The 25,168-nt window shown below is 48.7% G+C and overlaps 1 protein-coding gene across 2 annotated transcripts in view; it reads right to left on the bottom strand.

Moving 5' to 3' along the window:
• The window catches only part of Ndrg4 (NDRG family member 4), a 41,491-nt gene extending 39,182 nt beyond the window's left edge, over positions 1-2,309 (bottom strand). Inside the window, exon 1 of one of the 2 annotated variants that reach the window (XM_048355471.1) lies at positions 1,631-1,846. In XM_048355471.1, the coding sequence (XP_048211428.1) occupies positions 1,631-1,667 (37 nt within the window). In that variant the 5' untranslated portion in view covers positions 1,668-1,846. Of the gene's footprint in view, positions 1-1,630; positions 1,847-2,213 lie in introns of those variants that run through there. The other variant, XM_048355473.1, reaches the window with a different exon arrangement.
• Positions 2,310-25,168: the final 22,859 nt, after the last annotated feature.

The following is a 25,168-nucleotide window of genomic DNA, read 5'->3' on the forward strand; positions in this document are numbered from 1 at the left end:
GGTAGCATGGCATGGCTCAGCTTTCAGGTTTGCATCCGGCAGTGCCTCTCTTGGGCTGTATGGGCATGAGAAAGTGACACTGGGTGGGTAAGATAGGAAAAACTTCACCGAACCAGAACAATGTGCAACTTTTTTTTTAAGGGTTCAGTAGATAATTTCCTAAGGCTGAGGTTAGACAAGAAGCTAAAATCTTCGACAGAATCATTCTGCTGGCTCAGCTGACGAGCAGGGTAAGACTGGGTTCAATAAATCCACCATTTCCCTGTGACCCACCTCTTTATCATCCAAAGAGGAACTAGCCAAAATCTCCTAGGAATCCATGAGCAGGGATGAAGCCCCGTGGGGGTGGGGGACAGCCAGCCACCTGCCAGTCAGGACAGTGGTCTGCCCTCCTGGTAGGGTGCTAAGTCTCCCAGGACATACAAACTTTTCCTCCAGGGGGTTAACAAGTTCAGTCTCCATGAAGCTCCCTCCAAGGTTCCCACACCAAGCCTGCCTCCGGTGAACTCAGCGAAAAGCTGACAAGGAATAGGTAAAGAAGACTGCTAGGAGTGTCCAGCTGGGGGGTTTCAGGACCCCAAAAGCAATCCCCACCTGTCCCCACCACAACCCACTGTTGATTTAAAACACAGCCTAAACCCTCATGTGAACACATATGACCACATACTCAGGCTCCACACTGCCAGGGCACTCTGACACCAACTTCTCCCATACCCCAAGATCCAGGCCAGTCTTTCTACCCCAACCCACCTCCCTCTCCAGGAACAGAAATCCTGTCATTGAATCTGCAAATCCTGTCACATGCTCTAACCTCTCTCCTCCCCTCCGGTCCCTCTTCCAGACCCCAGCCTGTTCTGAGTGCGCTCACAGACTCTGCCCTTACCGACCCTATAATAAACAGGGCTCCCATGCTCTGTGCTATTGTCTCCAGAGGTCATCTCCTGGCATGAGCTTGTTCTCTGGGTTTATCCTGTAAGCGGGGCTGGGGTCTTGCCTCCTTCGTGGGTCTCTCCACTCCCACCCAGGAAAAACACACAAGCTACCAGTGCTGCCATGCTTCCTGCCTGGGTGGCAAGTCCCACCCTCAGCCACTCTAGCCCTGGCCTGGGTTCCCTTGGTCCCCCTCATCTTGTCTCGGGCCTCTGAGGCACTCCAGCCATGGCCTCCTCCATGCAGGTTTCTAAACAGGACAGTGGCTGCTTCTGCCGAGGGACCCCGGTCCTCACGTTCTAACCGGGCTCTCACTTCCCAGACCACTTGGCCTCTATTCCCAACAAGAAACTTCTCCGTTCGCGTTTGCCTGCACCCCTAAGAGCGGCTCAGAGTCCCAGGGAGAGGCCGTGGCAGGGTCCTGTCAGGAGACCATGGAGCTGACTGGAGGGCTGGGACTCCGCGCCCCCCTGCGGGATCCTGACCCGCGCCTGCGATCCCGGGGGAGGCTCCGCGCGCTCCGCTCGCCCGGGACGCCGGCGTCGGGGATTCGGGGAGCAGAGCCGGGAGGGGCACGGGTGCGGGTCCTCTCCCCGGAGAACTTGTGCTCAGGAGCAGGAAGCGCCCGAGCGAGAAGTCCATTGACCTAACTGACATCCGCACCCCGTCCAGCTCGGACGGCGGGCCAGGGCCGCGGTACCTGTCAGCAGCTCGAGCCGGTGTCCCAGCACCTTCATCTCGGCTCCCGGCGCTGCCCGGAGGGGCCTACGTCGTCGGGGAGGCGCGGGGCCGGCGGCGGAGCCCGGGGCCGGGGCGGGGCGCGCGGGAGACGCCGACGGCAGCGGGAGAGTCGAAGCCGAGCGAGGAGCAGCCGGCACCCGGCGCGCTCCCGCCGCCCCCTCCACCACGGTTTAAAAAAAGCCACCAATTGCAGGGCCGCGCGCCCCCAAAAGGCGCCCGCCGCCACCTGGTCGGGGCGAACTCCGGGGGGCGGAGGGAGTGCGACACCGCGGGAGGGGCCTGCACCCCACTCCCGAACAAAAGCCCGCCGCCCCCAGGCATCGGCCGGGGGGCCGCAGTCCTCGGGGGTCCCCGAGCTTGGCGGAGGACGGCAGGGCAAGGTGTGGAAGGGAGGGGAGGCGCCACCCTCGCGGGGGCGGAAGGTAACCCCGCGGAGCAGGTGCAGGTGCAGGGCCGCGCTGGGGCCCGGGGGCGCCCGCCGCCGCCCTAAGGCCGAGGGGAGCGGAGGCCGGGGGTGCTGAGGCGAGGGCGCGGCGACTCACCGGGGACGCGGAGCGGGACGGACGCGCAGGCGGGAGCCGGGCCTCGGTGCCGCCGCCTTTGCGCGTGCAGGTGCCGGCTGCCCGCGCCCCTCGCCGAGGCCGAGGCTGCGGGCGGGGGCGAGGATGGGGGCGGGAGGGGGCGGCGCGCCACAGGGGCGGGGCGGGGCGGCCCCCCGGGGCGCGGTGGGCGTGTGCGCCGGGCCTGCGGGGGGAGGGGAAGGGGGGGTGGACTTGGTCCTCAGAGCCCAGCTTCCGCCTACCTGCTACGGCCAAGGCGCTGGGTGGGCTTGCGGGAAGCCGGACCCTGCGGCACGAGAACCTGGTGGAGACCCCCGGCAATCGCCGGGAGATCGGGTGCACCAACTGAGGCTCCGGCTCAGCGAGGGGCACGTGGCCCGGTCCGCGCCCCAGGGCCCCTGTCACCACGCCTCATGCCTCACCTGTCTTTGTTTGGACTCCCCAGGAGACCCCAGCTGGTAGACTTGTGGACTCTCCCCTCCTCCCTCCCTGCATCCTCTCTCCCCTGGATTTTGCCACCTCGGAACAGTTGGAGAAAAAGCTCCCCCCCCATCCTACCCTCCCCCTTCTCCCCGTGGGGATCTCAGGAAGAACTAGGGCCCCAGGAGCTCTTGGGGCGTTGTCCCTCCTGTCTTTCTCCGCCTCTCCTGGCTCCAGCCTATGGCCACTCCCATCTGTAACCCCTCAAAACGAGGACCAAAGGCCCTGGATGCAGTCCTGCTCTGGTATGGAAGTCAGAGGAACCAAAATTATTTGGTTCCCAGCGAGATGAGGGCGGGAGATGAGAGATCCACAGTGACCCTGTTGTGGGCACGGCGAGGAACAGAGCCTGGTCGGTAAAGAAAATGTGGCTTCTGATGTCCTGCAGATCTTTGTCTGGGCTTTAGCTGGGGTCTCCGTGAATTGGCGCATTTGCCAGCTACAGAGCTGGTAAGATTTTGGTGGTCATTTCCCTGCCTCAGATGTAGCAAGCTTGTCTACTTGCACACAGTCTGCAAATTCCTGCCTCTCCATGTCCTTTGTCGGTGGTGACAGAAGAGAGTTCCATCATTAAAACTTCTTCCTTTGGCTAGGCTGTGGTCCTATACATAGAAGTCAGGATTCGGTCCTTAAAACACAGGCTAGATTTTCAATTTCCTGGCTGCTGGTCTGTCCAGTTACTCACCCTCTTTAAGTCTTCAGGTCATTCTAGGTGGTACTGGGATAGGCCTGACCTCAGAGGGTTCTTCTAAGAATTAAATGATTGCACTGTACTTCCTTAGCAAGCAGAAGGCCCTAGGTTCAATCTCCAGGTCTAGGAGGAAAACAAAACAAAACAACAGAATGTGAAGAAAATGCTTAGCATAGTGCCAGGCATAGTTTAAACATTCGATAAATGGTTATTGTTATTGATGATGAAGCTGTCATTATTACATTAGAATTTTTCCAGCTCTCCTGAGTTCTGCCCTTTTCAGTAATTTCAGATGTCATTGGGCCAAGTAAATCGCTGATGTTCTCATCCATGAGGCCTTGCCTGGTCTGAACTCCTTGAGAAAAACCTGCTGGAGAGTATAAAGGCTGGCCAACCATAGCTTGGGTACTATGTCAGGCCTGCCGGTGTGAGGCATGGCATTGGTAACAGCCTTGAACTAATGCCGGCAGTCTGCTTGGCTCTGATCACTTATGAGTGTTCAGACTGGAATCTTTGCACCGGAGACTTGCTGGGTGATGAAGAGATGCGGCTGTAAGAACTCTGGCACTGCATACAGCACAGGTGCTGTGGGTACAGGCGGAGTCAGTCACACTAGGCACAACAGTCCCTACTGCCCAACAGAACTGAGGGCCAGCAGCCCCAGTCCCACAGGGCCCCCTTCATCCTCATCTCCCTCCCCTAGGGAGGAGGGGAGGAACTTGGGCTTGGGGGCAGGCTGGGTGTTTTAGTTTATTGTATTTAAAAACCAGAGCTGAAAACCAAACCCAGGGCCTTGCACTTGCCAGGCAAGTGCTCTTCCACTGAGCTAAATCCCCAACCCTTTATTTTTGAGCACAGGATCGTAGAACACTGCAGAAGGCCAAACTGGTGCCTGGGACAGGGAAGCCTGAGACATGTCCCCTGGCCTTGCTCCTGAAAGACGCTTCATCATAAGTCACTGCCTTGTGGAATGGTCTGAAGCCTGGCCGGGCCACAACTAGGTTGGAGAAAAGCCTTCATTTCTCCATCTGGCATGAGGGGTTAAGGTGTCAGGCAGGTAGTAGGGATAAGAAGCAGAGGCCCGCTCTGGCTGATTGAAACAGAAAAGGGCTTTGTTAAAAGGAGGACAGGCAATGCTTGGGATCAAATAAGCCAGGTCTGATGTTGTAGCTCTGGTGTGATTTAAAACTGCACTGCCAAGGCCCAATAGCTATACCCTTATGAACACCTAAGACAATGCTAAGTGAAATGAACTCCATGCTATGGAGACAATTGTTATATCACAGTTGTAACTACTTTCAACGTCCCATGTGTATCTGTAGCTTCTACTATTGATGATGTTCTTGTATCACCTTCCTGTGGTTGTACCTACACTATCTCTGTAATCTTATCTGAGTATATTGGAAACCGTGTATACTGGTATTGAAACTAGGAAATTGAAAGGGAATACCAAAATTGAGAGACACAGGGTAAAAAAAGACAAACAACTACAAAAGCAATACTTGCAAAACTGTTTGGTGTAAGTGAACTGAACACCTCAGGGGGGGAAGGGGTAAGGGGGAGGGGGAGGGGGGTATGAGGGACAAGGTAACAAACAGTACAAGAAATGTATCCAATGCCTAACGTATGAAACTGTAACCTCTCTGTACATCAGTTTGATAATAAAAATTTGAAAAAAAAAAACTGCACTGCCATTGCCTGGCACAGGCACTGTGGCTGGCACTTCCCACAGGCATCGACACTGGCATCTGGAACCTGCTGTCAACATCACCAGATAGATTCTGGGTGGTCTTGTACTGGTCCTGTGCCCCAGTGTCCAACTCACAGTCTAGAGGAGTCACAACTCTGGACTGCAGTCCAATTGGGCTTGCCAACAAAGCTGCAAGGGAAGCTGGGAAGAGCAGGTTTCCAGGTTTTCTGATGAGAGGTGGGCTCTGTCTTGTAGGAAGGATATGGTGGGTGCTAGTGACCAAACAAGTGACCTGTGCCTAACTTATGTAACAGTAGATTCATGAAGGCTTTACCAGAGGATGCTCATTGACTCCAACTCTAAACCTAATAGGAAAGGACACGTGGTCCCTAGTCACTGAGAACTGCCTTACACTAAACCCTCAGTTACCAGCCAGAGGTTCTCCTTCAAGCCTTTGCCTTTGATTTCTCAGCAGGTGAAAGACAAAAGGACCTTGGGAACTGTGTGGTTTGCTGCCCTTCCAGATGCAGACACAGCTCAGATCTTGCTGCCAGGAGGACAGGTGACTGGGTTTTTCCATTATGGTGATGAATTGGGCTGAGTCACAGGCCCTCCCTGGTTCCCTCGTGACCATGGCTGAGAGGGAGCAAGTTGAAGAACCAGCTGATGGGGCTAGAGGTGTATATAAGCCTGGGACTGTGGGGGCTTCATCTCTTAGCAGGAGGAGGGGAGACAGGAACTCTGCCCACTCCAGTCAGGACCCAGCAGCCATGGGGGAGAGGAACCTTTTTCTTCTTGCAAGTATTGAGTCACTCTTTTTTTTTTGGCCAGTCCTAGGCTTGGACTCAGGGCCTGAGCACTGTCCCTGGCTTCTTTTTGCTCAAGGCTAGCACTCTGCCACTTGAGCCCCAGCGCCACTTCTGGCCATTTTCTGTATATGTGGTGCTGGGGAATCAAACCCAGGGCCTCATGTATATGAGGCAGGCACTCTTGCCACTAGGCCATATCCCCAGCCCCGAGTCACTCTTTCTTGGTGCTAAGCCCATGCTGCAGAATCCACTGGAGACCAAGAGTGGACAGGGACAACATTGACGCTGCCTCTTAAGCTCATGCATGCTCTGATGGAGGAACCCAGCTCCGAGCCCCAGACTAAGATTACTATGGGGTGCAGTGCGGGTAGTTGGGGGCTCAGTAAAGGCATCCTGGAGAAAGAGGCATCATAGCCAGCAGATGGAGATGGGAGGAGGGATAACTAGGGGGAGAGTTCCATCCACTCACCTGTCTGTCTGTCCATCCATCCACTTGTTTATTTACATTGGGCCAGCTAAGCCCTAGGTTGTGCCCTGCCCTGACAGGAGCTCTTAGGCTGAGGTGGAAAGGGCTGGGTATATTTGAGCAGATAGATGGTTAGGAAGCTGCCCCAAGAGGTGGGTGGGGGAGAGTGGCGGGCTTGAGCCTGGCTCTGGAATTTCGCTAGCCACCAGCTAATCTGCTTGCTGTTCCTGGGCCACTGAGGACCAGACTGCTGTGTTGCCCTGCCTTTCTCTCTTAGCATGTAAGTGCAGTCACTGTCTTCTCCCCACCATCTCAGAGGCTAGTTCCCTTCTTTTGGAAATGCCTTTCCATCTCCCTTCAAAACCAGCACCAGGTGCCACTGGATCAAGGCAAGAAGTAGGTCTGATAACAATACATCAAAAGAAAATATGATAGTTATACTCAATGTACAAATTTTATGAGGTACAGAGAGAAAATAAAAATCACCAGTAATTTCACTGCCTAAAGCTAGCCATGGTTGGGTATGATGGCTCACATCTGAAATCTCAGCATTCAGGAGGCTCCAATAGGAGAACCATAAATTCAAGGCAAAAAACAAAACAAAAAAAAGAGATAGCTAGTGTTAACATTTTTGGGCTATGACTCTCCAAATGCTTTATATTTACCCTGATAAAAATTATTCTTTTCGGGGCTGGGGATATGGCCTAGTGGCAAGAGCGCTTGCCTCGTATACATGAAGCCCTGGGTTCAATTCCCCAGCACCACATATACAGAAAATGGCCAGAAGTGGCGCTGTGACTCAAGTGGCAGAGTGCTAGCCTTGAGCAAAAAGAAGCCAGGGACAGTGCTCAGGCCCTGAGTCCAAGGCCCAGGACTGGCAAAAAACAAAACAAAACAAAAATTATTCTTTTCTGGCTGGGAATATTAGCCCAGTAGCAAGAGTGCTTGCTCCGTATACATGAAGCCCTAGGTTCAATTCCTCAGCACCACATATATAGAAGATGGCCAGAAGTGGCGCTGTGGCTCAAGTAGCAGTGCACTAGCTTTGGGCAAAAAGAAGCCAGGGACAGTGCTCAGGCCCTGAGTTCAAGGCCCAGGACTAGCAAAATAATAATAATAATAATTATATATATATTCTTTTCTAATATAACAATATCAGCTACATTTGCTTTACTGTGTGGGAACTAAATCCATGCATGTGGGATGTGCCTGGTTTTGGTCCTTGGACACAATGTTGCAGCACTGGGCCAGCAGCTCTGCTTTGCTTGTATCTTCACCTCAGGAGAGCAATCTGCAGCCTCCCTTTGGTTCCCTGGTTTCTGACTTCCTGTCCAGGCCTGCCTATCTGCCCTCAGGAAGAGGTCAAGGAATGTGTAAAGTATGACGCTCTTCACATCCAAGCAGATTCTGAGAGGATCCATAGGAAGCCCCGATTGTGCAAGTTTGTGTGAAAGCCTGAGATACTGATTTGGCACTATTACTATGTAAAAATGTTACCATTGGGGAGCTAAGGGACCTCGCTCTTATTTATACAACTTCCTATTAATCTACAATCATTTCAAACAAGAATTGAGGCAGAATTGAGACAGGCTTGTTGGTGATGTCTTTGGCACCCACTCAGAAGCGGACATTTTATTGCATTGAGTACAAAAAGCAGAGCTAAGGTGTTTGTGCCTTAGTTTCCCCTGGAATGTAGTACTTGGTCTAGGGAAAGGCACCTTTCCTGGTGCCTTGATGTGATGCACTCTGGTCTGTTCTTGTGCTTCTTGGGGTGTCACTGCCAGCTCCACCATGTGCTTCTCATAGAGCCAATGAACCAACCCTACCAACTGGGTCCTTCCTCCATTGCTCCTCCTATGCATTTGCCTTGCCACAATTTGCTCCCTAGGAGCTCCATCTTTTCCCTTTGTCTCATGGCTTCTCTATGTTCTTCAATTGCTGTGTCAGCCTGAGTGCCCCACCCCCACCCCACCATGGGTGGGTGCACTGAAATAACATGTGAGCACAACTCTGTTTCTCTTGCTAATCTGTCATTTGCTAGTGGAGTTTACAGGACCCCAGTCAGGGAACTGAGAAGAGCAGAAAGAAAACCTTTCCTCTTCCATAATGCCACAACTCATTTAGTTAATGACTACATGTCCTCGTCGTACTTTGTCTTATCATGCTCACAGTGGCCGGCATTAGGGCGAATCCCTGGCTGGTACTTTGGGAACTAGAGGTCCCGAGAGAGAGGCAGCGCTGGGATTCCTCACAGGGTCTCCACAGCCAGGTGGCTTTTCTTCAGGGTGCCCTTGCCTGCCAGAGTCTGTGACCTCCCCCGGTCCCCTGGAGAGGACCAAGGCTGCTCAGTCTCTGCTCAGCTCTCCCACCCCCCCCCCGCCCCCAGTCTCCCTGGTGTGTGGCACAGCATGTTCCCTCTCCCCACCCACAGAAGCCACCTTGTGAGCTCAGTTTCCTTCTTGCCAAGCCAGCTGTCACAGTCATCAAGTTCCCGACTTCCCTGGGAGAGGCAGCAAACACCAGGCTCCTGTCCCCTGGCCCTGGCGTGTGTGCTGGGGTGGCATGGGAATGTGGATGGCCACGTCTGGTAGTGGTGGTAGTGTGTATGTTCTCCTTTTTCTCCCAGAGGGCTGGGAGGAGGTGGTTAAATCTAGAGTTAAGGTCAGGATTAGAGGATCCTCAGGGGAGGACACCAGGAGGTCGCAGCTTTGGAGCTGTGTGATACTGAACATGTTGCTTAATCTCTCTCTGCTTCAGTGTCCTCTTCCGACGCCTTCTTGGAGTCATTATGATTGTGGGTTTACTGTGGGCAAAGCCATCAGCACAGAGCAGTATGTGCTGAAAACCCCTGCTCTAGTGGACACTAAGCTTTGGCAGGAAGGGCACCCAGAGAGGAGAAGCTGAGGGCTGGGTGGGCTGAATGTAGGCCAGAGCTGGTCTCTCCTCCCTGTTTCCAAGTCTATAAATGGGCAATGCCTGAATTTAGCAGCTGCTTACAAAATGGAAAAAGTGAAAACTCCAGGTGACCTAAACTCTCCTCCTCCTTTTTGTTTTTCTGAGATTTAAGGTATTGACCAATGTTGGCATGGAAACCCAGAGGGTAGGAACCTCCATCTCCCCATCCCTGCTATTAACCTGCTAGATGCCCAGGTCCTGAGTGACTGGTTGAAGATCAGTATCAGAATATCTGGAGTATTCGGATTCTGATAGTATCAGAATCATCTGGAGACCTTGTGACTGAGCCATGACCCCGGGCTATGTAGGACTGGGTGGAGCCCGAAAGATTCTGTGTCTTCATAAGTTCTCTGATGGCAGCAGAGCAGGTGGTCCAATAAGAGATCCAAGCAGTTTGCTGGAGATTATTCTAAAAGAGCACTGGACTTCCATAATCATAACTCTCAGTCTCCTCCTCTAACCCACAGGCTAAAATTGAAGGGACCATCCCATCTCTCCCAGCCTCTCGTTTTAGCATGCTTCCGTCTGTATTTTGACCCATTTCTAGTCACCACCACTGTCTTTGGTCTCAGGGCAATCGACAAGCTCTCAGCAGATGCCCACCTCTGAGGCACAGCAGGGGCTTCCCCAGCCCTGGGAACACAGTGTGCAGGGCCCCCACCCTGCTGGCAGTAGAGGTACCTGCGTGATCAGTGTAGCCCCAGGCACCAGCTTCTTCATCACTGTGGCACTGGGCACTTGGTGTCTGCTGAGGAGTGGGGTGGGTTTGGCAACAGCAGCTGATGAGTTGACCAGAAGCAACTGACTGTTCCAGAGGCCATGGAGATCAGCTGTGTTAGCTTTACCTCTCATCCATGGTTTCTTGCCCATGGTGAATCAGCAAGAGTCTGGTTGCAAGGTCTCAAACCATCTCAATGACCTCAGCTATGTTCCAATGTCATCCTCTCTGGGAATCACCTGTGACCCTCGTGAACATAGGCGTGCCTGTCTTCTACCTCACTCTTCATATGAGTGACCATAGCAATGACAGAAAGCTTTAAATGCTCACTTAGACTGCTAATGGACAGAAAGCTTGTTTGCTACCACAATCCTATCAAGTACTTATACAGATTATCTCCCTATGAGATGAAAGGGAAGGCATTGGAAAGTTAACAAACTTAAGTTAACGAACTTCCTTAAGTTAACGAACTTCTTGATGTTTTAGCTGGTCTATGGTAGAGCCACATGTAGCTAGATCTCTAAGCTATGGTTTCAGCACTCTGCCAATGAGCCTCCTCTTGTTGGCAGAGATGCCTGGTTTCCTGGGACAGTCCCTTTTCCAAGCTTTCTCCTTTTCCTTTTCTTTCACAAGGTCTTGCATAGGCTAGGCAAACACTCTTCCACTGAGCTACATCTCCAGCCCTCCTGCTTTGTTTTCTTGACCTCCTGCCTCCACTTCCCAAGTGCAGGATTTACAAGTGTATGCCAGCACACCAGTTCCTCAAGCCCTCTTCTGCATATGCCAGGGCCATCCTCTAGTTTGCAGCCCTACCACCACTCTCTACTTGTGGTAAATGTACCAGGTCCCTTCTGCCTGGAGTTAATTATTCCAGAAAGACATTTAGAAACTCAGCTCTGCAGGGTCGAATGTGTTTCCTTTTGCTAATTTAATAATCCTGTTTTCAAAATCCAGTGTGCTTTAAGACTTATTTGCTGGTCTGGGGATATGGCCTAGTGGCAAAAGTGCTTGCCCCTTATACCTGAAGCCCTGGGTTCGATTCCCCAGCACCACATATATAGAAAATGGCCAGAAGTGGCGCTGTGGCTCAAGTGGCAGAGTGCTAGCCTTGAGCAAGAAGAAGCCATGGGTGCTGGGAATACGGCCTAGTGGCAAGAATGCTTGCCTCGTATACATGAAGCTGGGTTCGATTCCCCAGCACCACATATACAGAAAACGGCCAGAAGTGGCGCTGTGGCTCAAGTGGCAGAGTGCTAGTCTTGAGCAAAAAGAAACCAGGGACAGTGCTCAGGCCCTGAGTCCAAGCCCCAGGACTGGCAAAAAAAATAAATAAATAAAATAAATAAAAATAAAAAAATGAAGAAGCCAGGGACAGTGCTCAGGCCCTGAGTCCAAGCCCAGGACTGGCAAAAAAAAAAAAAAAAAAAGACTTATTTGCTGCACTGACTGCTCTGCAGAAATTTCCCATCTTGATTATCTTTGAACCAAGATTCACAACCGCACTTCTGGATTTTTGGTAATTAGCTGGAGATAAGATTTTCACAAGCCAGGCACCAGTGGTTCACACCTGTAATCCTAGCTACTCAGGAGGCTGAGCCCTGAGGATTGTGGTTCAAAGCCAGCCCGGGGAAGGAAAGTCCATGAGACTCTTAGTTCCAATTAACCACCAGAAAACCGGAAGTGGCGCTGTGGCTAAGTGGTAGAGAACTAGCCTTGAGCTGAAGAGCTCAGGGACAGGCCCCAGGCCCACAGTTCAAGCCCCATGACCAGTAAAAGAAAAAAAAGAAAAAGGAAGAAAAATGCTACTATCACTAAAAAGGAAGTTCATATATCTAAGCTATATCAAACCACAAAGTTAACATGTTAAAAGTTCAACTTCTATTCTGCTTGTAAGTACATAAATTATTTTCTGAACATAATTACTAGTCTGGGTCTTGTTTTCTCTTTCTGAGCAGAGCCAGGCTTATTTGCAGAGGACTCTGCTTCTGTAAGCACCCTTTACAGGTTTATAAAAGTTCGTTTAGTATGGTGCTGGTGGCTCATGCCTGTAAGCCTCACTACTCAGGAGGCTACAATACAGAAGATCATGGTTTGAAGCCAGCCCAGGCAGAAAAGTCCATGAGACTCCATCTCTGAAATAACTAGCAGAAATCAGGCCTGAAGGCATGGTTCAAGTAGTAGAGCACCAGCTGAGCAAATAAGCTAAGCTAGTGTCCAAACACTGGAAAAAATTATTGGAAGTACTGATAAAAGAAAAATTTTACAGTTCATAAAAGCCAGGCTTGTCTGAGATTTTTTCATGAAGGATTATTTTCCTCTTATTGAACTGCAATAAGACTTCAGTTCTAGCTGGGTGCTGGTGGCTCACACCTGTAATATTAGCTACTCAGGAGGCTGAGGTCTGAGGCTCAAGGTTCAAAGCTAGCCCAGGCAGGAAAGACTGTGAGACTCTTATCTCCAATTAACCACCAAAAAAACTGGAAAGGGCACTGTGGCTCAAAGAGGTACAGCACTAGCCTTGAACAGAAGAGCTCAGGGATAGTGCCCAGGCTCTGAGTTCAAGCCCAATGACTGACAACAACAACAACAAAAGAGTTCAGTTCTTTTACAAAGATAGGGTGGTGGGCCATTTCCCATCTCCTCAAGATAGGAGTAGATCAACATGCAAACTAGCATTTTAGTCCCCTCTTACCCTTCTTTTTTAGACAAGATTTCCCTATGTAGCCTCAGCTGGCTTGTGCTGGGGTTAAAGGCATATTCCTGACTCTCATCAGTTTTAGTTTTAAGTTTAGCTTTTCTGGAGAAGGTATAATAGCAGTTTTGCATTTATAATTTAAATGTACATTTCTGTTGAATAATTATTTTTCCCTAATGGCTATGCATAGATTTTCTTTTACAAATCTACTCAAATCTTTGACTCCTTTTTCACTGGAGGAGGTCAGTAGTATCCAGGCTTCCATTTGCACAGTGTCATCTTAGGACCAATAAAATAAAATTCCCAACATGAGTTCAGGCCTTGCCCTGAGATGTAAGGCTTTCTGATATGAATCATTTCTTAGGCATTAAAGACCCTGAAGTTGAGCTATTTCTGATGTGGAGGCTTTTTGCCCGGTGCATTATTTATGACAATGTCGGTCTACTTCCATTCTCTCTACAGTATTTAAGAGGCCAACTCCACCTGCACTTTCTACTCTCCAAAAGCACATGAGGCTGAAATGGGCCATGAAGTAGTCAGTAGCTTGATGGCCAAGGGTCTAATCTCACCATTTCCTTAGCCAATGTCAAACTCATCAGGGAGAAAAGGAAATACAGCCCAGGGTAAAAAAAATGAGCCAGTGGCATCAGAACAGGACAGCTGGAACAAGACAAAGATGTAGATGTAGAATAGAGATATTCTGTACATTTCTGGCAGAGCATAGATTCCCATGAGGTTCCCAAACATGCTGATCTGACCCAACCAAACCCCTCCTCTATATGTGTCAGAGGGTCTGGAGAGGCATGTCAGTTTGAGAAGGTTATAGGTCTATAGAAGGCATGAGGGGTGGATAGGGATGAATGACCACAGCAGATACAGCCAATAAATGGAGAAAACAAGTCCTCATTACTCTCCCCCATCCCCTCAGCTTCCATGTTTTGAAAGCTACTCACCAAGATGATGTTATTAGAGGTACAGCTTCTGAGGACGTGATTTGGTGATGGGAGCAGAGCCTTGCAAATGGGATTAGTGCCTATATGAAGTGCCAACTCACACCTTCCAACATGCGAATGGACAGCAAAAAGTTGCCATCTGTGAACCAGGAAACGGGCCCTCAGCAGACAGCACATTTGTACCTTGACCTTGGACTTAGTCCCTAGATCTGGAAAAAAAAATAAAGAAAAAAATAAATTTGTCTTCCACTGCCCCCCATACTGTCATTTATAAGCCCCTCATTTTGCATATTTTGTTATAGCAGCCTGAGTGCACTTAGAAAACTAGCAATTCATTTAATTTTTTTCTTGCCAGTAATGAGGCTTGAACTCAGAGCTTTGAGCACTTGCTCAGCTTTCTTGCTCATGACTGGTGGTTTACTACTTGAGCCACACCTCCAGTCCAGCATTTTGCTGGTTAAATGGAGGTGAAATTTTGAGGAATTTTCTGCTTGAGCTGACTTCAAACGGAGATCCTCCAGTTCCTCAGCCTCCTAAGTATCTGGAAGCTGCCAACACCTGGCTGATAACCAGCCATTTTATCTCTAGGCTTTTGCTGTACTTGTTCTTATTGCTGCTGTAAATAAATAAATACATAAATATGTATGTATATATATATATATGAAAAAAACTAGTAAAAACAGTATATCTTGCATCAACAGATCTCCCAGGTTTTGCAGTCATCTAAACCTAAATGAAAACCTAAAGACATTCAGCATACTCCATTCCAAAGAGAAAAACGTAAATGTAACAAACACATGGAAACAGCAAAATTCCCTTACAGTTTTGGTACCTGGCACCATTATTATTATTATAAATTAGCTTCTCAATTGTAATCTGGAAAGAAGCCATTCTACAGTAACATCATAAAACCTTCTCTACTAAGTGCCGTCCCTACTGTGTGTCATAAAGCAGGTGCAAGGTGTTTCCACTCAGAGGTGCACCACAGTGCTCCATCTATACACCAGAGGATTCTGTGAGAAAGGCACTAGGTCAGACTTGATTCTATTTTCCAGCAGAAAGCCCAAGGGACAGTATAACACAAGATCCTTAATTGAATCACAAGTGCAGCCCCCTCTGCCATAGAAGCTAAGAAAAGGACAGGTTCTTGGGATGAGGATGCGGGTGCCTGGGGAGGCCACTAATACATCTCCCACACTTGCCTAGAGAAGGACACATGTCCATAAGGATGTAGATACGGGAAGCACAGAGACTGCGGTGAAGCAGATGCAGCCATAAGAAGAGTGAGGTAGATGAGGAGGGATGTCTGTGTCTTGATTTTCATGAGAGTCAAATTTCAGAAATTCACAATTTATTTGTTCAACAAGTACCTTCCATGCATACATGGGCCAGGCCCAGGGAACATAGCTGCAAGCTAGACAGAAGCTCATATTCCCTTCCTGTTTAAAGATGCTACAGAAATGTGTGCATGGAAAATGTCTTACCTAGAAAGGAAAAAGAAACTCAGTGGTGACAGAGGAAAAGCAAGAACAAAAATGGTGACTACTTGCCCTTTCTGTTTGTTTTCATGTTTTTACCTTTTCAACAAGCATTTATTGTACCTGAAAAAAATGAAAATGAATTAGGATCCACTGACCAGAAAAAATGATCTATGTATGTCAACTCTGGGTCATAGAGAGAAAACTAGACAGAAAGAAGGAAAGGGGGAGGGAGGGAAGAAGGAAGGAAGGAAAAAGGAGGGAGAAGGGGAAGGAGGAAATGAAAAAAGACCTGAGTAGAATGAGCTGACAAACATTCACCGGGAGGCAGGAAGGCCATGGGGACTCAGCCAAGGTTCTCTCTGTGTGAAATGTCCCTTCCTCCCCCACAGGAACTGGCAGCTCCTCCATGCATCTGGCCCTGTGCCTGTGCATAGGAGGTGTCCAGTGACACAGTCCTGACAAGCACAGCACAATGGGAGTTCAGAGCCCGGTGTAGATGACACTTCTTAGCACCAGGGTTCATCTCTGACCCCATGTGAGCCAGTGCCTCCACTAGCCTCCACTCCATGCCTGGATTTGCTCCCACTCATTCTTAACTGTGTAGGCTCAGGTCTGGTCTTTGCCAAGCCTCTGGCATGGTCCAGTTATTCCAGACCCAGTTTCTCCAGATGGAGAGGCCATGCCACCCACCATGGTGGTCCCCAAGGGCACTGTGCTGTACTGCAGGCAGCCTCTGTGTGGATCTCAGGCTGGGGACGCCTGGCTGAGACTCATGTGAGACAAGGAGCCTTTGGCTCATGACCCCTGACCTGGACCCTGTCATCTCAGCCTAAATTCCCCTAAGAGTCATGGTCTCAAATTGCTGTCTGGGAACGAGGCTCAGTAATCCTCACAAGCTCACACCTCATTTTTCTATAGCACTGGCCACTTCCACATAGTTCACTTGTTTACTTAGCTTACTGTCTACTCCTTTCTAATGAAATCCCCAGGAGAGGGATGGGGATGGAACTTGGTAAGGAACACTTCCTCTTCAGCCCTGGAAAAGTACCACCACCAGCAAAACCAAAACACTGCCTGCCCTGAACTCCATGAGTGGAAGGATTTGTGTTCCTTTTGTTTACCCCTAAAACCCAGTCCTGGGGCAGCTATTGAGTGTGAATCTTCAGAGAGGAGTTTTATATTGTGCATTCAAAATCTTATAAATATGCTAATGACTCAACACTGCCATTCTACCTCTAGGAATTTATCCCTCAGAAGTAATCACAGATGTGAGCAAAGAGATGGTTAGGAATGTTACAAAAGCCAAACACTGGAAATAATAAGAGCTGACATTTAATTACCACCTACCCTGTGCCAGACCTAGTTCTAAACAGTTTATGCATGTGAATTCATTTAATCTAACAACAACCTAAAACCTGCTTATTTGTCTCTCTTTGCAAGCCAGGAAATAGGCAGAAGGATGGGAGAAGACAAGAAGACTACTAAAGCTAGGATTTGAAGTTGAACCAGGAGCCCAGGCTTGAATTGCTCTGTGTGTTCAACACTGCATGCTACATTCACACAGAGGACTTCCGTGTGACCACGGTGTATACAAGGGACTTTCGTACCTGAACATCTTTGTGGTACGGTGGGGTTGAATTCAGAGCTTTTCATTTTCTAGAAAGTGCTCTATCACTCATGCCCATCCTCTCACAGGGTGTTGGTGGTTTTCTAGTGGTTACAGGACATGTGAAACCATCCTTGAATGAACACAGCTATCTTTTCTTGTGTGTGCTGGTCCTAGGGCTTGAACTCGGAGCAGGCTTTATCTGCTCAAGGCTAGCACTCTACTACCTGAGTCACAGCTCTACTTCTGGCATTTTGGGAGGTTAATTGAAGTTAAGAGTCTCCTGGACTTTCCTGCCCTGAGCTGGCTGAACCTCAATCCTCAGATCTCAGCCTCCTGAGTAGCTGGGATCACAGCATGGGCCACAGGCATCCACTCACGGCCATCTTTTGTTTGGCATATATCAAAGGTATTTATTTGCAAAAGTGTAAAACAATACTGTGAATCTCTAAATATTTTTATGGTTGTTTTTAAATGAAAGAATATAAATTTTAAAGATTTCTCAAAAAACTCAAAACAACACAAATTCACACTCACACACGAGCACCCACATGTGTATATGTGTAACACATTCACACTTGTATAACCAATCATACACTTTCATTACCTCACACAACCACATGCATACTCTGACACACTCACTTTCACAAGCACACACTCATACAATCACATGAACACAAACACACAGTCTCACAGCTTCCAAACTCCGAAATACTTCCCTTGGCAAATTGACAGAAAATCTTGATCACTTGTCAGGATTAGAAACAGGCTCAATCCTCAGTGTGGAGAAAAATGATATGTAAACAGCAATACAATCTTCTGGCACATTCTACCTTCTTTCTTCAAGTAAGAACAATAATGCAAAGATCTTGGAGCAATATGGGAAGGTAGATGACAAAGTAGTGTTGGATATAGTGGCACTCCCTATAATCCCAGCCTCTGGGAGGCTGAGACAGGAGGATCTTGAGTTTGAAGTGGGCTTGGGCTACATGAAGACAACAGGAAAACCCCTGAGGATGCAGCTTGGTGGTAAAAAACTTACCTAGAATACATGAAGGGGCTTGGATTCAATCCCCAGCACCACCAAAAAAAGAAAGTCAGTGGAAAATTGATCATGCACTGCTTCTGGGCTACCAGCCAGATGGGACCCCAGTGTGGCCAGGACATATGCGGTAGGGTCACAGTGACTCTATCAGCCAGGCAGGATTCTGTGACATTGGCCAAGACCTAGTCCCCTTCCTGTAGTTCCCATTTCACTTCCAAAGCCATTAGTAGTCCACCAAGCTCTACAAAACCACTGTAATCCCAACTCCCACTTCTCAGCTGAGGAAACTGAGGCGCAGGGGTGCCTTCAGGTCACATGACTAATAACAGGCAAAGCTGGGATTTGAACCTATGTGCTCTCAGCCTCAAGCCTGAGCCTTTAATTATGAATTGATTCTGCCTAGAACTACTAATGCACTAAAAAAAGACACCTTATTTGCTCCCAAGGATTCAAACTGGCTTAAGGAGCAGCAATGGACCCCATCACTCACATCAGATTGGGTGGGGCAGGATCCATAGGACCCTCTCCCCAAGTTTTACTGCTTGCTGTGACTTGAGCTGTTTTCCCCTGCCCTACCACTGGCCAGGCTTTAACTGATGGCAGTCTAGTGCTTTCTGCCCCTTAAGCTCTGAATCCTTAAGCTCACTTTAAAGTCATCCCCAGTTTTGCCAAGAGACCACCCTGCCACCTGTGGAACTCAAACCCTACCAGGGCCTCTGCTTGCAAAAAAAAAAAAAAAAAAAAATAGGGGACTCAACGCCTATTTGGGTTCTATTTTTATTAAAACCCATTAACTTGTTTCTAGCAGAGCAATTAAAGTGTCAGGCCTGCTGCTCTACAGGCTGTGGAGGCAGCTGGATTGTGGGCTGTTCTCAGGGAGAACTTTTCTATGCAGAAGGACCCCTGAAGCTGGAGTATTGGCTTACACTCAGCACTAGCAGGTGATTGGGTAACACCCGCTGCAGCTGGACTTAATTTACTGTGTTTTTGAATATAGCCTAATTCCCCTTCATCTTGTCTTTTTTTTTTTGGTCATGGGGTTTGAACTCAGGGCCCTAGGTGCTGTCCCTGAGCTTTTTCACTCAAGGCTAGCACTCTATCACTTTGAGCTTCAATGCCACTTCTGTTTTCTGGTGGTTAATTGGAGATAAGAATCTTACCAACTTTCCTGCCCTGCCTGGGCTAGCTTTGAACTGTGATACCCAGATCTCTGAGTAACTAGGATTACCGGCATAAGCCAGTGCCCCCCTAGGCTTTATCTTTTTTGCTTATCAACTCAAAACCAGTTTCAAGGTTTCTAACCTGCTGCAGGGAATGTAAATTCCTTTCACACCTTGCCAAGAGCACACAGGGGGCAAGGGAAATTTTACCATTCCTGTCTCTCCTTTCACACTTGGAAATCAGCTCCTCCCTGTCCTTGATAAGCCAGGGTGGGTGTGGCCTGCTGGTGGTGTTGGGGGTGCTGGGGTGCCCCACCACATACATCTTCCTCTTGACACTGAGGCACATTCTGGAATGAGACAGCTGTCAATTGGAGGCCCTGTGCTTTGTGCTCTAGTGGCTCGGCAGGGCAGGGGTGTAGTACTAGAATTTGTGGTTCCAACAAATTCATACATGATGCCTTTCTGGGGACCATACGATTAGAAGATGTTGTGTACAAGTATAGAAATGTGCCAGTGAAACCTCCCCTTGCATAACTAATCTATATTAATAATTAAAATTAATAATTATTAAAATTTAAAATTATTTTAATATTTAAAATTATTTTAATAATTAATAATTAAAATGGGTCACTCCCCTGGCCACTCTCTCTAAATTGTACAGTGAACTTGCCATGGGCCAGGAGCAGGGCTCCTGTTGGGCTCCCGCCTCTCGGTCTCCTCGGATCTCTCCTGTCCCCTCTTCCCCCGGCCCCTGTTAGGTTTTTAAAGTAGGTAGCCGGTAAAGGAGAACGCCACGCGGTATTCAGGCAGGAGAGAAAGTTTATTACCGAACTGCTGGCCTGTGGCCGAGATGACCCATGGCCAGAGAGAAGGGAGAGAGAGAGAGAGAGAGACCCCCCCCCCAGCCCTGCCTTATATCTAGGGCAGGAGCAAGGGGTGTGGCCAGGTGGATTAGGACATGACCTCAGGGAAAGGGGAGGTAACTGCCTCCAGGTCAGCAGGTTACTCAGGTAACTGGGTGGACACTTAATGAGGTGGGGGAATCTGCATGTAGCCCTCAGGGAGAGGACCTTACAGCCCCCAGCTCCATCAGCTCCCCACCATCAGCCCCATGGTGGAATCCGCCCATCAAAGGATCTGGTCTCCACTTCCTTTTCCCTACCTCACCTGTCACTCTCATATACACTACTGCCAACCAGGCCTGCCACGCCATGGACTTCTCACATGCCAGGACCTTGGCACTGGCTATCTTCCCTACCCAGAACAATGTCCTTCCTTGGGCTCCTCACCCTCCCTTGGAGAGCCTTTCCTGAATTCATCACTTAAAGAGGCCCCTAGCTGTTTCTTTTTGCGGTTCCTTTATTTAAATCATTGCCTATCACAATCTTGTTACAGTTTGATGTACCATCTGGACTTAACAAGGACAGGAAATGGCCAGCCATTCCCTTCCTCACCTAGAACCCTACACCCACCCCATGGCATTGGGTGGGCCTCACTGAGGGGCAGATGGTGGAGGGAATGGCAGTTGTTTCTGCACAGAAGAGGCCAGGAGTCAACCAACCCTTTCTGTAGGATCTAGTTGAGTCTAGTGGGTTCTTTCTACAAACAACCTTAGGACCGTTCCTTCAGAGGCCAGCTATCAGGCAATCCTCATTTTGTTTTGATCAAGGGACTGGAGGGGGAAGCAGAGGGAGGTGGGGGAGTTCTGGTAACAGCCAGATTAGACACACATAATCAAACCCTGAGGCCACTCAGTGTTCTGCCAACTGAGATACCCAGATTAAACAGGCCCAGGGCCCTGAGGCATGCCAAATAACTTTTCAAAAATAGCAACTTGCAATCTCAGGAATGAGCATGAATTGTCAATGACATGAGCAGTGTTTTAAAGTAAAAGATGAATCCTAGTTATAGTACAGACAGTGGTTATGGACATGGGTATAGTTTGGGCCATGTTTGCCAAAGGAAACACGCAGGAGAGGTGGCAGTGGTACTTCCTGTAGAGGCTGCCTATAAAGGGTTAAGACTGTAGCAAGAAATGCCTTGTGGTCATGGCGTCGTGGGACAGGGAAGCCCTGGCCTGCCTCTGTGGATAACCAGGCAGTACAGGAACAGTTTAGGAACCTGACCCTCAGAATCAGCCCAATCTAGGTTCCAGGCCTGGGCCAACTCTGTGACTTTGGACATTTACCTAAACCCACTGAGCCTTCCTTCCTTTCTTTTTTTTTTTTTTTTACTCTTTTCTTTTTGTGCAATACTAGGGCTTGAACTCAGGGTATGTGTATTGCCCCTTAGCTTTTTTTGCTCAAAGCTGACACTCTACCACTTAAGCCACAGCCCCTCTCCTGGCTTTGTAGTGGTTAATTGGTGATAAGAGTCTCATGGTCTTTCCTGTCAGGGCTGGCTTCGAACCACAGTCCTCAGATCTCATTCTCTTGAGAAACTAGGATCACAGGTATAAGCCACCAGTACTTGGCTTGAGCCTTTTTCCTCTGTAAAATGAGGGTGCCAGTAATTTACTTCTTAGGGTTCTTGTAAGGATTAAATGATGCTGGTAACAAAAGGTACTTTTAATAGTCTGGATGAGCTTATCCTTATGGGTCCCTCTGTTTATGATTTCTGAGATTGTATGTAGTAGCTATCAGCTTAAAAAGATCTAATAAACCATAACCCCACCATCTGTCTCTCAATACATTAGTACTTTGATTTCTCGGCATTCATGGCCATCCTGAGGCCCTGTAATAGAAGCAGGAGGATCTGTTCATCAGCATGGATCCCCAAGGGATTTGGCCATCACACATATGACAGAGAGGGATCTTGGTTAGAAGCCAGCTGGGCAGGGAAGTCCATGAGGCTCTTATCTTCATTAACTACCAAAAACCAGAAGTGAAGCTGTGGCTCAAATGGTAGCACTGCCTTGAGGGAAAAAGCTAAGAAACTGTACTCAGGCCCCAAGTTCAAGCCTCAACACACACACACACACACACACACACACACACACACACACACCCTCAAGCCAAGCACCAGTGTGGCATATGTCTATAATCCTAGCTATTCAAAATACTGTGACCTGGAGGATCTCAATTTGGAGACAGCCTGGGGTGGGGGGTTGAGTGTCCCCATTACCAACTAACTGTTGGGGATTTAGTTTGGCCATAATGGGGGATGGGTGACAAGAGCCAGACGCTGCCCTTCCCTCCCCAGCCCTGGGGCAGGGTGGGAGGGAGCCCCTGCCACCTTCCAGCCTCAACCGGAAAAGAAGCCCCCCCGCCCCTGGGGGGCGAACATGTGCGTGCCACCATGATAGGGTTGTCCAGCCCACAAAGGAAGTTTCATGACATCACCTGATGGGCAGCCCGGCTTAGCCAATGGCCAGTCCCCCTCCTTTCCCGCCATTACCGCTATATAAACCCCCCTCCCAATTAAATCCTTGGAGACCCATTCAACCATCCAACCGTCTCCCGATATCTTTGTCCTGGGGCTCCTGACACATTATGGGGGGCCGAGGAAGGGATTTCGGCATCCCACTTCAGCTTAGAGCAGTCCGTTAAGGACACGCCTTACTCCTTCTGCCGGTATGAGGGGTAGGGCGGAGTTTCTTTCATAACTGAGGTTCAGGCATTCCCCCAGGAGATGGGGGAGGGGGAAGGGGTCCTCAGAGATCCCGACAACTAACCAGCAAAAAACTGGCCTGAAGTCACTTGGCACCAGTGGCTCATGCTTGTAATCTAGCTATTCAGAAGGATGAAATCTGAGGACCTCAATTTGAAGCCAGCCCAAACAGGAAAGTCTGTGAGACTCTTATCTCCATTTAACACCCCCCTCAAAGCTGGAAGTGGAACTGTGGCTCAAGTGATAAAGTATGTGCTAGTTCTGAGCACAAAAGCTCAGGGACAGTGCCCAGGCCCTGAGTTCAAGCCCTAGAGCTGGCACACACAGGAAGGAAGGAAGGAAGGAAGGAAGGAAGGAAGGAAGGAAGGAAGGAAGGAAGGAAGGAAGGAAGGAAGGAAGGAAGGAAGGAAGGAAGGAAGAAGGAAGAAGGAAGAAGGAAGAAGGGAGGGAGGGAGGGAGGGAGGCAAGCAAGCTTGGTTAGAGTTGTGGCTCAAGTGCCATGAGTTAAGAGCTCCAAAGCTCCAAGCCCTGGGTTCAAGCCCCAGTACTGCCAAAAAAAAAAAAAAAAAAGAAAAACCAACACACACACACACACACAAATGAGAGCAAATAAGAAGCGCTAAATTAGAAAATGAAGGTGTCCTTTTAAACTGCTCCCCCTTCCCCCCCAACAGAGATAAGTGCCAGGCCCTCTTGGTTGCCTTAAGATAAGGCCACTCTGGAATGATCATTGTCATTTTCTCCTTGGATCTTACTGCAAGAGACTGCTTTCTGTCTCGTCTTTCTTCAAGCCTCAAAACAATTCCCTGCCACACTTTTCCTTCATAGATCATAGAACACAACATCCTTCACTCACCCACCACTTGGGCTATATTCCTTAGCTAGTTATTTGCTTTTTTTGTGTCCAAAGGAGGGGGGAAAAAGTCCTTGGGTAAGATTTTTAGTCGTGCAAAGTGAGACATGCAGAGTGAGACATGCAAATCATGTGGCAATCCAACTCTTTCAAGGGTGAAACGGGAGCAGAAGATGTTCTAAGGCTTGCACGGCTGACTTTCTGTTGTAATTAGCCATGGTGGGAGTTTGCAAGATGAGCTGTGTCTCTGGGCTCCTTTATGAATTCTAAAACATGAGCGAGTCCCAGGCACTATTTTCAGAGCTGTGCTGACACTTGTTAATAATAATGTTGGTGTATAAAGTGGTGCTCGTTTTAAACTCATTTAGACACAAGGAAAATTAGCTCAAGGGTGTTGGGAGAGAAAGGAGACAATCACATTTCTGATTGTCAGACAGAGAATATTTGAAGTTTTAAGAGTCAAAGAGGCCTTTCCTGTCAGATGCAATTCCTAGGGAAAACCCAAAAGATCCAGGTGAAAAACACATTGCACCTTCTCTTCCTTATGAATCTGCTTGGGTAAGCTGGACTTCTGAAATACAGTGATGACCTCAATGCTGAGCTTTTAGTTATTGTTAGTACTGAGGATTTGAACTCAGGGCCTGTGTGTGATAGGCAAGTATTCTACCACTTACGCTACACCTCTAGCTCTTAGATGGTATTTTACTTTAAAAAAAAGGATTGTCTTCTAATGCATTCTGAGACTTTGAACTGGATAGTGAAGGACAGGACATTAGTGGAAAATCTGGTGAAATCTGCATGAGCCTGAGTTGAAATATATCAGTGTTAACGGTTTGTGCATGTCTGTATGTGTGCCTGCACACGCTAGTGCTTAAGTACCTGGGCTTGAACTCAGGGCCTGGTTGCTGTCCCTTAGCATTTTTGCTCAAGGCTAGCACTCTACCACTTGAGCCACAGCACCACTTCTGGTTTTCTGGTGGTTAATTGAAGAGTCTCTCAGACTTTCCTGTCTGGGCTGGCTTTGAACCACGATCCTCAGATCTCAGCCTCCTGAGTAGCTAGGATTACAGGTGTGAGCCACCAGTGCCTGGCCAGACTTTCCTTTTGAATACAAAAATAGCCACTTTCAGGGCTAGGAATATGGCAAGTGGCAAGAGTGCTTGCCTCGTATACATGAAGCCCTGGGTTCGATTCCTCAGCACCATATACAGAAAATGGCCAGAAGTGGCGCTGTGGCTCAAGTGGCAGAGTGCTAGCCTTGAGCAAAAGAAAAAAGAAGCCAGGGACAGTGCTCAGGCCCTGAGTTCAAGCCCCAGGACTGACCAAAAAAGAAAAAAAAAATCCACTTTCAGAAACATATATATGGCCTTGAATCTTTTTTTTCACTGAGGTTAGTCTTGACACAATTATAGCCCATTGTTTCAACATAAACCGTTCTAAGGGGTTTCTTGAAGGATGGTAGAATAAAAAAGATATAAAGTAGAATTTTTTTTTTTTAACAGTGCTTGGGATCCAACCCAGGGCCTTACCTCTTCTAGGCAAGCGCTCTACCACTGAGCTATGCCTGAACCCTAGAAATGACCTCCGTATAGTTTGAGTGAGCTGATTAACACTTCAATCTGGTCCTGTGGTGCCAAGTGCTTAAAGACACTCTGTGAGGTGCTCAGAATTCTCTTAAGAAGGCGGAATATTGATTCTACAGGCACAGTAAGAAGTGATTAAT

The sequence above is a fragment of the Perognathus longimembris genome, chromosome 10, assembly GCF_023159225.1.
Source record: "Perognathus longimembris pacificus isolate PPM17 chromosome 10, ASM2315922v1, whole genome shotgun sequence".
Taxonomy (NCBI): Eukaryota; Metazoa; Chordata; class Mammalia; order Rodentia; family Heteromyidae; genus Perognathus; species Perognathus longimembris.